A 14,559-nucleotide genomic window follows, 5' to 3' on the forward strand; every position below is an offset into this window, starting at 1 on the left:
AGTTAAAAGGCAGGTAGAAATTCAGTTTTGCTATCCTGCAAGCCAGTTATAAAACTCTAATGCCATATTTCTAGGTAAAAGGTTTATTAAAGATAAACATTTCTCAAGTGACTCCATGAAGCAGCAAGTACAAGCTAAAATAGAAGGAACTTCAAAAAAATTTCAAATGGTATCAACAATATCACTTAGCACATCTGCTTCTAAAAAGCACCATCCCCTTCAAATACAGCACAAAGTCTTGTTTACAGAACTACTTCTATAAAAGTACATCATCACTATTTGAAAGCCAATGTTGATTTAATATTGCAAATGAACATCAGAGTAGCCCAGGAGTCACTGAGCAGCTGACAATAGTGTAAGAACAAAATATTTTCAGTAGCTCAAATTTTTAAAATCTGTTCAAATTAGTAACATCGTAATAATTACATTTCAGTATATTTTCTGATAATATATTCCAGAAGCATATTCTATGACGATTTTTGGCTTTGGTCTTAGCTGAATACTGACTTTATTGGCCAACTATGTATGTGATGCATCTCTGATACAAGCACGCAAAGTAAATCTTCAAAGAGCTACAGAGTAAATAGCCAATAAATACCTACTGAATTCATTTACAAACTGTAAACAGGTTAGATCTAGTGGCATTTCTCTTATTTGAAGAATCATTCAGGTACACAGTAATTTAAAGGAGAGGTACGATCTCCTTTAACATGGCTTCTAACATGGCTACACTTACTTTAGGAACATAGTGGTTGATTGTACTGAACATACTAACTTTGTGCACGCAGTGGGAAACCTTCAATAGTTAGTTGAGTGCCACTGTAACGGAGAGAAATAACCACCTCAGGCTAGCCTCCCAATAAAGCATCTATATTAATTATCCCGACATGACACTATCCGCTCCACTGACTGCACTACAAATGCACATCACACCCTGACCTGCCAGTACCTTCATCTTCAATTCTTTCTTCCCAAGAAGGGAAGCTGCTAAACAGAATCTTTCTTCTAACACAATCACAATGACTGGGCAACAAACATTTTTTAATAAATGCAGTAACAAGATATCCCTTTTCCTCTTGCCCCTCCTGTTTTCTGATCTTTACAAGGTAAACATGTTTAAGCAGAATCTAAGCTCCCAGGACTTCAACTCTCTCTCCACTCCTGGTTCCACAACATTTGGTAAAATAAGCAGACTGCGCATCCCCTCTGGGATCCTAAGACCATCTGAGCATGCACTATCCAAGTGTTAGATAGAATTCTAAAAGGAAGCATGAAAACAGTGGCACTGTACTCAAAACAAAAAAGATGAATGATTACTGTGTGGTCAAAAAGGTAGACTGTGACAGTTATTTACCTACTAATGCTCACCACCAAGCCCATCGTTCTATAATATCCTTTTAATGTTGGGACAAAAAAGCTGAAAAGGGTATCTCCTAGATGACTTTGTCAGATGGCTTCTCACTGGGCCCCACCAACTACAAGGAAATTGGAAGGTGGGAAGAAAGAAGGTCCCTCTGTGGGAGCTTCTAGCTGACTGAGTTGGAAGAGCATGAGACTCTTGATCTCAGGGTCATGAGTTCAAGCTCCATGTTAAGTGTAGAGATTATTTAAATAAATAAAACTTGGGGGGGGGAATCACTGTTTTCAAGTCCTGTCAGCATTTCCTGTCATCAAAAGCTAGCTATTTGGGGGCACCTGGGGTCGCTCAGTTGATTAGGCGTCAGACTCTTAATTTCGGCTCAGGTCATGATTTCGGGGTCGTGGGACTGGGCCCCTGCATCAGGTTCTGCGTTCAGCAAGAAAGTTTGCTTGTCTCTCTCCCTCTGCTCCTGCCCCCATTCACACATGCTCTATGACTAGGGGAAAAAAGATTTTACTTATTTTGGAGAGAGAGAGAAAGAGCACAAGCTGGGGAAGGGGCAGTGGGAGAGGATGAAGCAGGCTCCCCGCTAAGCATGGAGCCTGATGTGGGGCTCAATCACAGGATCCTGGGATCATGACCTGAGCTGAAGGCAGATGCTTAACCAAATGAGCCACTCAGGGGCCCCTAAAATCTTAAGAAACAAATAAACAAACAAACAAAAGTTCACTACGGCTCTAGGCTCTAGGCTCCAGCTCCCAGGGAACGCCAAGCAGCACTGCAGTCCCTGACCCCTCCGGAGGTCTGAGCTTCCAGTCTTACAGAGGTCCTCCTTCAAGCTCCTAAATTCTGTCAAACCTACCTTTCCCTTCTTTCCCCCAGCTCAAGAAGTGAAAGCTGCTTCCTGTAGTTATCATTAATATCTTAGTTACCTCATGAGACAGAATAGCACATGTATATGGTCTTTATCCCACCTGCCCTCCCCATGCCTAACCCGGGATCCTAAATCCCTTGGAATTTCCTGGGTGACAGGGGCATCTTTTAATGAGTCCCCTGTAGCTTCAAGATGAGGGTTGGTCGCCACAAAGACCAAGGCACACTTAGACTGCAGCCCTACCACGTGACCTCTGGCAAGGGGAGAGGGACTAGAGATTGATCACCAATGGCCAATGATTTAAAATCAGTCATGCCTATATAATGGGACCTCCATAAAAACCCATAAATGATGGAGCCTGAGGAAATTCCAAATTGGTAAATACATCCACATACTAGGAAGGGAACACACCCCAACCCCACAGAGACAGAAGCATCTACGCTCAGGACATTTCTGGACCTCACCTTACATACCTCTTCATATGGCTGCTCATTTGTACCCTTTATAAAATTCCTTTATAATAAACTGGTACTAGTGTAAAGTGTTTCTCTGAGTTCTGTGACCCATTACAGCAGATTTTTAAACCTGAGGAAGGAGTCACGGGAACCCCCCACCCCTGGCCCCCTTTCACACCTGGACGGTCAGAAGTACAGGAGGCCTAGATTTGTGAATGGCATCTGGAATAAACTGGAGCATTGTGGGACTAAGCCCTTAACCTGTGAGGTCTGCGCACCAACTCTGCATAGCTAGGAGTCAGCATCAGTACTAAAATGAACTGTAGGACTGGTGTCTGGAGAGTTGGGAGAATTGACTGGTGTGGGAAAAAAAGCTCCACACATTTGGTATCAGAAGAGGTGTTGGGAAACACTTCAGAATTAATGTCAGCAGTGCTGTGAGTAAAAACTTGCAAACCTTTTTTTGCTCAAGCTTCCAACATTTGTATAAATAAATCCACATGTTAAATTCCTTTTGAAATATACCTAGCAAGGTTTCTGCTATCTTGGTTGAAATCTGACTGATAGAAAGTTTTAGAGAGTAGCTTACTCCTTATCCTTACCCACAATATCTAATCTATCATCATCAGATACTAGTGTAGCTATTAATAAAGAGATCCTTTTATTCTCCTTCCTTTGTAAAATGTAGAGGAGAAGATGCAGGATTCAGGTATTACTGGGTGCCCAGCCACACTACCACCAGAGAACTACTAAAATTTCACCATAAATCCCAAGAGCAATATAATTAGCCCAGTAATAACACGGAGAGGAGTTACCAGTCTTGAAGAGAGTGACATAAATGAACAATAGAATGGCAACGAGGAGACCTAATTTCTAGTCTTTACTCTCCCACAAAATATGTGACTTGACCCAAGTCAAGTACTTGGTTAGACTGAATCTCTCATATTGCTTCTGGCTATGACTCTACACGTTACACTGCATCTCTCCTAATGCTGACATCTAGTGGATACACTTAGATTTAGTATGTTAAAAGAAAAACCTTGGGACGGCTGAGTGGCTCAGTCCATCAAGCAGGTACCTTCAGCTCAGGTCATGATCCCAGAGTCCTGGGATAGAGTCCCACATCGGGCTCCCTGCTCAGTGGGAATCCTGCTTCTCCCTCTGCCTGCCGCTCCCTCTGCTTCTGCTCGCTCTCTCTCTCTTTCTCTCTCTGTCAAATGAATAAATAAATAACATTACTTACACTATTTTTTTAAAGATTTTATTTATTTATTTGAGAGACGGAGATCACAAGCAGGCAGAGAGACAGACAGAGAGAGAGGGGGAAGCAGGCTCCCCACTGAGCAGAGTGCCCGATGCAGGGCTTGATCCCAGGACCTAAGGATCATCACCTGAGCTGAAGGCAGAGGCTTTAATCCACTGAGCCACCCATGTGCCCCTATACTATTTTAAATAAAAGACTCACTAGGATGCCTGGCCATGTGTGATAAATACAATAAATTAGGAGATCAATACTATTCCTTAAATGGAAGTGAACCATAATAAATTACTATCACTTCAGACTGTCATGGCATCTTTGAGTTTGATTCAGAGATTACTAGTAACAGTACTCTTCCACGCCTCAAACCACCACTGCAAATTAATGCCTGAGTTGCAAATTTAAAACAAGAAAGCAAAGACATGCTTCCTGCTACGATGCTTTACATCAGGTACAAACACAGGTTATTAGAAGGGCTAATATAAAGTTCCAAGGCAAGTAAGTAATTTAAGAATGTACAGGAAGGTGATGAGAATATGAAAAAAGCCAAAAACGCTGAACCCCCAAATTACCTATTTTACAAAGATTAAAAAGATTTCTCTTGAAAAAATATGATCATTACACAAGAAATAGAAATAGTACTGTGAACTCACTTTTTAAAATGTACCCCTATTTTATGGGCACCTGAGTGGCTCAGTTGGTTGGGTGGCTGCCTTTGGCTTGGGTCATGACGCTGGAGTTCTAGAATTGGGCCAGCATCGGGCTCCCTGCTCACTGGAGAGTCTCTTTCCCACTGCGCCCCTCCCCCAGCTCATGCCCTCTCGCTCGCTTGCTTGCTCGCTTTCTCTCAAATAAATAAAATCTTTTTTTTTTTTTTTAAAAGGATGACTGGGGCGCCTGGGTGGCTCAGTCCTTAAGCAGCTGCCTTCTGCTCAGGTCATGATCCCAGGGACCTGGGATCAAGCCCCACATCAGGCCCCCTGCTGGGCAGGAAGCCTGTTTCTCCCTCTCCTATTCCCCCTGCTTAAGTTCTCTCGCTCGCTCGCTCTCAAATAAATAAAATCTTTAAAAAAAAAAAGGACTACTATTTTGAAACCCATAAAAGATTATATCCATACATATATGGTAAAATATATAAAAATGCAAGAGAATAATAAACACCAAGTTTGAGATACTTTTTATCCCTGGAGAGAGACAGGGCCATAGGACCAGGCAACTTCAAAGGTCTGGGTAACGTTCCAGTTCCTCAGTTATCGCTGGATCCAGGGAGTCTTTTAGGCTTTCATGCTTACAAATAAAGGTATTCTTTTGTATCAATAATTTTTTTTTAAATTAAATACAGAGGGGCACAGCTGGGTGGCTCGTCAGTTAAGTGTGTGACTCTTGATTTCCGCTCGGATCATGATCTCAGGGGTTCCTGAGATGGAGCCCCATAATATGGAGCCCTGAATCTGGCTCTGCACTCAGCAGGGAATCTGCTGAGATTATCTTTCTCTCTCCCTCTGTCCTGTCCTCCACTCTTCTAATCTTAAAATTTAAATGTATAGTCACTGATACACTGATACTGATACACATACAACTCATTCAAAGATGCCCAACAAAAACGACTGGATTGGAATTCAGGTGTCTGAACACTTTGCGATACCCATGCAACAATGCATGGATGAGCCATTAAATAAAACCCCTTGCATTATGTAAAACCTTGAGTACTTCTACAGCTAACTGGTGCTGACAGTGCCTGGTGATAGTTGCTATTTTAAATCAAACCACCTTTCCTTAGTTCCTGTCTGCCGAATACTACAACAGACAGTGAGTATCTGGCACAGAGGAATTCACAGACGAGTGGAAGAGACCAGCCACGACGGTGCGGCATGCTCCACGCAGAAGCACGCAGACGACGCAATGAGCATACGGAAAAAGGAACACCTCACCAAAGCCTTCCTAGAGGAGCTGATTCTTAAGTCCTTCTTGCTTTCTATTTCTTAAAATTAGAAAATAACTTAAACATAAATAAATATATATACTCATATACTCTACCACCAGATTAAAGCAATGACATTTCGCCGTATGTGCTTCAGAGGCCTCCCTATGTTTCTGAGCAGTTAACCTTCCAACCTTCCCCAACCAACTTTCCCCTCCTCCATCCCCTAAAACTAATCCTAAAAGTATGCTTCCTTTCCAAACATATTTTACAATTTTTACTATGGAGGTCTGTATTCATAACACAGCTTTTCAAATATGCATGATTTATTGTCCATATTCTTTTAGAACTTACTTTTCTCAGTCAATGTTTTGAGAATTACCCATGTTCACTTAGTATACAGTATTTCGTGGTTCAAAGAAACCAGTTTATTTACTTATTCACCTATTGAGGGACAATGCCTTTTCAATTTTTCTCTATTAGCAAAGTATGCTTTACACATATCCTTTCATACTACATATACCCATGTACAAGAGTTTCCACCAGATGGCCATATAGAAATTAAAGGGCAACTATAATTTTACTACATTGTGCCAAACTGCTCTCCACAGTACTTCTATCAATTCACTGTTCCACTAGCAAAAGATCACCTCTCTTCCATCCTCCAAAACCTCAAGCTTTAACGTTTAGATTGTGAAATATCTCAATGATGCTTTAATTTACATTTTCTTGATTACCAGTAAAAATGTGCCTCTTCATGTTTATAGGTCATCTGTAAAATTTATATTCATGCCCTTTGTAACTTGTATTATTTATTTTTCTACAATCTTTCCTACACCTACATTTCTATACACTGTAGTCCACACTGCGGGGGCCCAGAATCTGTACATGACATTCTTTCCAGTTGTTAGGTTATGTCAGTAAGAGGCACTGGAAAATGAGAAGGCAGGAGAGAGAGAGAAGCTTTCTGTCTCTAGCCAGGACACACCAGCAACTGCTCTAAGAGCAGTCAGATAAGGGGAGGCCAGTATGTGCTGCCCCAGTTAGAGGCAGAACAAAGTGCAGCCTGTGGGCTGCAGTCTAATGGTGGGAGCAGCTTATCTCTGGTAGCAAAGCCATCATCCCACCTTTTTTTTTTTTTTTTGGCCATTCTATGTCTTTTCTTCTCCTTTGCTCTTCTAGTCTAATACCTTCATAACCAATCCTCTATATTAAATTCCCTGTTTAAAATACCCAGGGTGGTATGTTTTCCTAATTCAATTCCAGCTGATATGCCACTCTCCAGTCCCCACAGTTGGACTTTAGGAATTCTAGATAGGACTTTTGGGTACCAATGTTTTGATGGTGCCATGCTTATACACATGGCAAATATTTTCTCCTCGTCTGTAATACTGCAGTATCCTAGTCTTAACTGTGTCTATGGTGCCATCTGTCACATGTAAAATCCACTTTTCTTTGTGGTCTGTGCTTACCATTTAAGTAATGATTGATCTGCAAAAGTGCCTTAGCTAATCTGGTCTTTTGTTCACCCACAAAACTGTCAAGTTCTACAAATTATCTTATTGGGATTTTGACTTGATTTTGCATTAAATACACAACACACACACACACACACACACACACCACTCTGAGGCAGAACTCTCATCTTTATCATATCAACCATTTTTTCATTTAATCTATGAATATGAGATTATAAGAATATAAGATTACATGACTACATTTTTAACTGTTAAACCATCCTTGCATTCCTGGTATTAACACTACACAGTCACTTAAAAATTTGTATTTCTAGATTTGGCCAAAGATTCCACTTTAGATTATTTTGTAAGTAAGACAACCTACTAATTTTTTTCTCTGTTCTTGTCTGGTTTTGCTACCAAGCCTATTTTATATCAGCTCTTTCTATTCTACATAAAAGTGCAAGAGATAGAACATGAATGTCTGTGTCCCCTTATAATTCACCTGTGAAATCCTAAAACCCAAAATGATTAAACCCTTTGAAAGGTGATCGGGTCATCAGTGTGGAGACCTCATGAATGGAATTAATGCCCTGACAGAAATGACCCCTGAAAACTCCATTGCTCTTTCGACCATATGAGGACACAGCAAAAGGACAGCTGTGTTATGAACTCGGAAGTGTGCCTCACCTGAACCCAACTATGCTAGCACCTTGATCCTGGGACTTCCAGCCTCCAGAACTATGAGAAATAAATTTCTGCTATTTATAAGCCACCTAGTTTACTGCATTTTGTTATAGCAGCCCAGACTAAACACAACATGTGCTAAATGGAAGACTCAAACTTGACTGTCTAGTCAAATATGTACCTGTTCTACAACATCCATGCCAAGCAGCCAACTATATGACTATATCCAGGGGTAACTCATTCTATTCTCAAATGATTCAGAGGCACCTGGGTAGCTCGTTGGTTGAATGTCTGCCCTTGGCCCGGGTCATGATCTTGGGGTCCTGGGATCAAGCATGTCAGGCTCCCTGATCACTGGGGAGTCTGCTTCTCCTTCTCCCTCTGTCCCCACCCCCTGCTTATGCCCTCTCTCTCCAAGAAATAAATAAAATCTTTTAAAAAATTTAGACTTTAGTCAATTTTTAGAAACTTTTTTAGGAACTTTAGTGGAAGATTAAATGATGCACAATTAATCCAACATGAATCCTGCGAAGAATCACACAAAGCTTATATTAAGCTAATATTTGCCCATTTGCTAATTTCTCCTCACTGGCCTCAGTTCTCACTGGGTTCTGAGAATTAAATAGTCCCTATGGCACTTGACAACCCATTAAGTATCGGAAATATCTTAAAATACATTAACCTGAGGTCAAAAGAAAGTTACCCATTAGACTATAAACACATACTCACATATGCAAAAAATTACAAACAAGCTATCTCCTTTCTAGTAATTATGATGCTTTAGTTTCCAAAGAGAACGAAGTTTAGAAAGGGTTATCTAGGAATATTTATCATAAGGACCTTCTTTAACATTACAGACTGAAGGAACTAAGGGCATCAAAACCATCTTGCCCTGAGTGTGACTTAACTTAATTTTCATGTCCCAAGCACTTTGCAGAGGCCCTTGAACGCTTTGAGGACTGAATGAAAGTAAAAACAAATGACTGAGATCTTTCTGTGTGCCACACACGATGCCAAGTAATATATACACAGTATTATCTTATAAAGTTCTCCACCATTTTGGAGGTTGTCTAACACTACAATCCCCATTTTACTTCTGAGCAAACTGAGGGTCAGAAGGATTAAATAACTTTCTCAAAGTCAACAAATTAGTAAACAATGAGGCTAGAATTCTCACTCACACAAACCTGGCTCCTAACAGTTCTCTTAACCATTCTGCCATCTTCTTCTTAGTCATAGATGAAAATACACATAATTCAGCCAAAAAGAGTAAAGAAAATTAAAACTCTAAGAAAAAAAAAAGAAAATTAAAACTCTGAAGTCTTCTTGAAAGAAATTAATACCAGCATGAAAATTTCTAAATTAGGAATTAAAATTCTCAGAGAAAAAAAATATTTTAAGAAAAAAAAACTAAACTAAACAAAACACTGACTAGAAAAGATGACAGATGGTGACTAAGAAATGTCCTTAAATATTTCTCTACCATTTGTCAGGTCTCTCTGTTTGGACCCAGCATATTAAAGGAATTCAGTACAGTGACATTACAGTTCCTGAACTTCAATTAAAACCATTCTCTTAAATATAACTCCTCCAGACTCATCATAATCAAACAGAATATGAAAACAAAATATAAATTTCCTCTTCTTGGTAATCACATAATCTTAAAAATGTGTACTTGAATAATCTTCCTACATTTAAAAATCAGTACCACTTGTAAGGCTAAAAAGACTCCAGCAGACCAAAATGCAGAGTATATACATCATAAAAACATTCTGAACAAAGTATACTATCTAATAATTATAGCTTTTAAAGTTTTGTATAGCTTTTACTAGGACAATATTTATATAAACAAAAGTTCAAACTACTTAACAACGTTGAGTATTTTTACCATCTTTCAAACGCTGCTGGTAAGGAGAAAGAGAAAGGAAGGGAAGGGTCCCAGAAACGGTAGAAAATCAGCCCAGAATACCGGGTTCATGAGAGGACCTGAAATCATGTAGCTCAGGTTCTCTAATTTTATAGGAAGAAACTGAAGACTAGAGAAACTCGGGGATTTGGCAAAAGCAGCAAATTAGTTTTTAGAAGTGGGGCTTAATCTAATGATCCTGATAGTGAAGCCTTTGAGAACATTTTTAAAATACGGCATACGGGCAGATCACGTCACCAGAACAAACCAAGTGCACCACAACCAAAAAATACCGCAAAGTCAGATGCCCCACTGTGTCCCCTTGAAAAAATAGTGTTTCTGCTATCAGTCAAGCTTCAACAGGTCTGCCAATCCCTTTATTGGTAGTCAGCTACAAGGTTCTGAATGACCATTTGTCAAATTTAGTAACACCATTCTGGGCTCTTCCTAGCTTAGGCTGGCACATAATCATTGTACAGTTCATGTTACTGAATTAACTGTAAACATTTGATGACTTTTTATAAGTCTTGACCTTTCTTTCTGATTCCATAATACAAGCATCAGACCTAACTATTTGTATCCTTCTTGTGGAAATCATGATATTTTTTTTCTCATTAAACTTTCAACATCTCAAGCTGGTATTTTATTTTTTACATGTTAATTTCGTGTTCCTTAAAACAGAATGTGAATTCTCTGGAGATGGGCACTCTCCAAGGCTTACCACTTATCTGCAACTCCCTTTTCCACAGAATATGCCACTGTTTCTGTGATTATTGACCAGCAAATTGAAGTTTCTTCAAAGCTATTTATTTCAAGAACGTCTAGCCTACACCATTGGGATATTTCTTAAGAAATGAGTGTGTAACTCCACTCTTTAAAGATCAATTATACACAACATTAAAAAAAAACACACACTTATTCAAATATGATGGAGCAAGAAAGCCTAGCTAACTTTTCATAAGCATGAGTTCTTAATCTAGGGTCCAGAGGAAAAATTCAGTGACCTGTGGACTTGGATGGGAACCTTTTCACTAACCTCTAGGTGAAGTTTTACAATTCCTTCAATCAAAATTATAGGCAACAATGCAGTGTACTAGAAATACCTATGAACTTATCATCAATAGAAATCAGAGGTATTTTCATATTATACTACAGTTACTGCAAATTCATCACTATTTAAAATTACAATAGTTAGCAAAATTGTTGCTGAAGTTTATTCTCTACTGTGAGAAGCATACATATTACTCTATCAAAAAATTTTATTTTTAATATTTGTTAGTTATACTTCAATATAACTAATTTCCTTTTTAATCTTATGTGTCTTATTTCATAACATCACAAATCATTTTCAAATCATTATTCTGGGAAGGGATTCACAGGCTTCACCAGATTACCAGAGGTCCACGGCCCAAAAAAAGGTTGACAACTCCCGCACTGTAACATACACAGAGTAGGTGAGGTAATTACAATTCCAAAAAGATGATCATGATAACTGTCTTATTATCAGCTCTAGTAAAATGACAGGCAAGTTTTGAAATGTAAATATCTCTGTTTAAGACTAGGAAGAGCACAGAAAGAAATTTTAAGCTGCTCATTTTCACTTGAAGAACACAAAATATATCTACAGAAAAATTACATTTGTAAATACCTATTAACTTGTTATAATTGAAACAATTACAGAATGATAAATGTTTAAGTACTGAGGACACCTGTATCAGTAACTTTTGTGTCGGCTATTGTGTTCTTGGCAAGACTTTTTCAAGAAGACCAAAATTGGTAACAGCTAGAATTCTTATTGATGAAAGCATGGAAAAGTGTCTTCCTTTGTAGCACATACATATTAAAACCACTAGAATTATGGGTTAGACCTTTCCTGATTAACTATACTGGAAACTAAAATGACTTAAAAAGGAATTCAAAGAAAAACACATATCTTCTCCTACTGAAAGAAAGTTGTTAAAAAAAAAAAAGTTCTAATTAATTTACATTTTCCCCACTACTTCCTATTCTAAGAAACTAAACAGTATAGGGTATTTCCTAAAGATATTTTTAGCAGTTCAATATTATATACAGAAAATCTTCCTTAAATTATATTGAGCCAATGTAGTTTTTTTTACTTAAATCATAACTTTTCATTTATATCTGAATTATCATTTCCCCCAAAAGACGTATTTACCTTCAGCCAGTGCTGGTGATTCTGTTCTTGTCCTTCTATCTGTTTAAAGAAAGAAAAAAGGAAGAAAGTCTAAAACATTATTATATTTTAAAACGTGTAATTTTATTAAAGTTAACTTTAACAAAGTTTATGAATGCCATCACATATCACACACATACGCTATATACACTTATGTGTGTGTATGTATATGAACAAACATACACCTCCTTGAATTAAATCAACAACTATTTACAGAGAACCTACTAAAAGTAAGCCATTATGTTAAGCCCTGGAAAATACCAACAGGCTTAGATAAGACACCCTAATTGCCACCCTCAAAACACTCAAAGACTACAATCTTTACCAAGGGAAGTATATAGTCCTCATCATATCATGAAGCAAGAGACAGAAAGGGAAGAAAATTTCTAATTCATCTTTTTTCTTATAAGAGGGGCCTAAAATTACCAAAAAAGATATATTTCTATACTATTATCATAGTTTACAATCATTTCCTTTCAATGTATTAAAAATACCAGTTTTGTTAGAGGTACTAAGATCCTTATATTCCATGACAATAACCCATTACTTGCCCGAGGTAAATCTGGCAAAACCCAAGTGAACCACGAAGTCCTCTGTAAGACTGGTTTACTAATACTATTAAGGTATCTGCAAATCCTAAAACATCTGAGGTAAAATTAAATCTTCAAAATGATTTTATTCTAACTTTATAACCAAGAGCAACTACAGCCACTAGAACAAACTAGCTGAGTTCACATGCAGTGGGGGACATATTTGACTAAGGTAACTACTCACCTTTACATAAAAATCTCTTTTCCTAATTGTTTATTCTATGGCCAGAGTCCTGGACTTTGTGAACACAATTTCTATATGCTTAGTAACATTTAGAGGGGATAGGGCACTGCCTTCCAAGATGGTAAATGACCAAACACGTACATTGTCTTCTAAAGGCTAAAATGTGGTGCTGTGTCTCTGACAGATAAGAAAGGGAGGGAGGGGGGCGCCTGGGTGGCTCAGTGGGTTAAGCCGCTGCCTTCGGCTCAGGTCATGATCCCAGCGTCCTGGGATCGAGTCCCACATCGGGCTCCTTGCTTGGCAGGGAGCCTGCTTCTCCCTCTGCCTCTGTCTGCCATTCTGTCCGCCTGTGCTTGCTCTCTCTCCCTCTCTCTCTGACAAATAAATAAATAAAATATTTAAAAAAAAAAAAAAAAAAAAAAAAAAGAAAGGGAGGGAGGGACAAAAAGGTCCTGGAACCAACAGATGGAAATAGGATTGACAACCTTCAGGTTCACTGGATTAGAAATTCTGATAGCGGAGGAGGAGAACAGTGGTTTCTGCCAGAAGACACAGGAAATATTCTGAAGCAACTACCACCTGGTTATCTTGGACTCCTTACCAGACCAGCATGCTAAGGAAAGAGTTACCATATCGGGGAGTCCTGTAACAACGTTGCTACACAATGGGGACAGAAGGAACTCCATCCAGAACCTAGGGAATTCGACTGGGGCTGCAATGCTCAGTAATAACTGTAAGTGAGCAGCTGTAACAGTTATGACCCAACAATGATAAGTCAATTACAGGCATTGATCCCTTGGAGAAGGTCTGTGTCATTGAACCAGGACAACGCCCTGACCTGTTCAAGTGCGGGCTGAAGGTAAGGCAAATCTACAAAAAGTCATAGAGGACTGCAAAAATGAACATTATTTCACTAACCCTCCTATTATAAGTCTAACATAGACAGTGTTGCCGGCCACAATCTTGAAAACTCTGCAGCAGAATGGACTAAACAGCAAGTGCTTAATGGAAGGTTGTATGGGATACTTCTCACACACTGCCTCACAAGTTCACTTGAGCTGAGGCACCTCCCCTTAGCTGCACTAATGGGCTCACTTTCTGCTCACAAGCTTTGCTCTAAGAGATGCTTAGAGGAACTCTTCAGCCATCCTGGGATATATGAACCCTGACCTGGAAGTATGAAGAAGTTAACATCAACAACCTTTGAGCAACCCCTAACCACTGGGGAATGGGATCTAGTATATAAATACCCCCTCCTTCCCACCCAAAGGCATATTCTTATTTCTTATGTCTTCTCAGAGGACTTCCTCAGAATTGAGGTCCAGGTACTCACAGATGTGACCAGGTCAATACAGACCCTTGTTTTGACTTTTCCTTCCTCCCTGTTCCATGGGCCCCAGTTCTCCAACTTGTTTTTTTTTTTTTTTCCCCCTTAAGATTTTATTTATTTATTGAGAGAGAGAGAGACAGAGAGAGAGACTCAGAGAGGGAGAGGGAGAAACAGGCTTCCCACTGAGCCCGGAGCCCCATGCAGGGCTTGATCCCAGGACCCCGGGATCATGACCTGAGCCAAAGGTAGACATGTAACGGGCTGAGCCACCCAGGTGCCCCACCAACTTGTTTCTTATTAACAGGTCCCTAAATTACCTGCCTAATAAGGGTCTGTCTCCAGC

The 14,559-nt window shown here is 39.3% G+C and overlaps 1 protein-coding gene across 9 annotated transcripts in view; it reads right to left on the minus strand.

Annotated features, from left to right (window-relative positions):
- CYRIB (CYFIP related Rac1 interactor B) overlaps positions 1 to 14,559 on the minus strand; it is a 144,771-nt gene that overhangs the window by 42,433 nt on the left and 87,779 nt on the right. For 8 of the 9 annotated variants that reach the window (XM_032316816.1, XM_032316823.1, XM_032316819.1 and 5 more), the window contains one exon: positions 12,095 to 12,133. In XM_032316816.1, coding sequence (XP_032172707.1) covers positions 12,095 to 12,133 — 39 coding nt within the window. Of the gene's footprint in view, positions 1 to 3,767; positions 3,790 to 12,094; positions 12,134 to 14,559 lie in introns of those variants that run through there. The other variant, XM_032316822.1, reaches the window with a different exon arrangement.

The sequence above is a fragment of the Mustela erminea genome, chromosome 16 (genome assembly GCF_009829155.1).
Source record: "Mustela erminea isolate mMusErm1 chromosome 16, mMusErm1.Pri, whole genome shotgun sequence".
Classification (NCBI taxonomy): domain Eukaryota; kingdom Metazoa; phylum Chordata; class Mammalia; order Carnivora; family Mustelidae; genus Mustela; species Mustela erminea.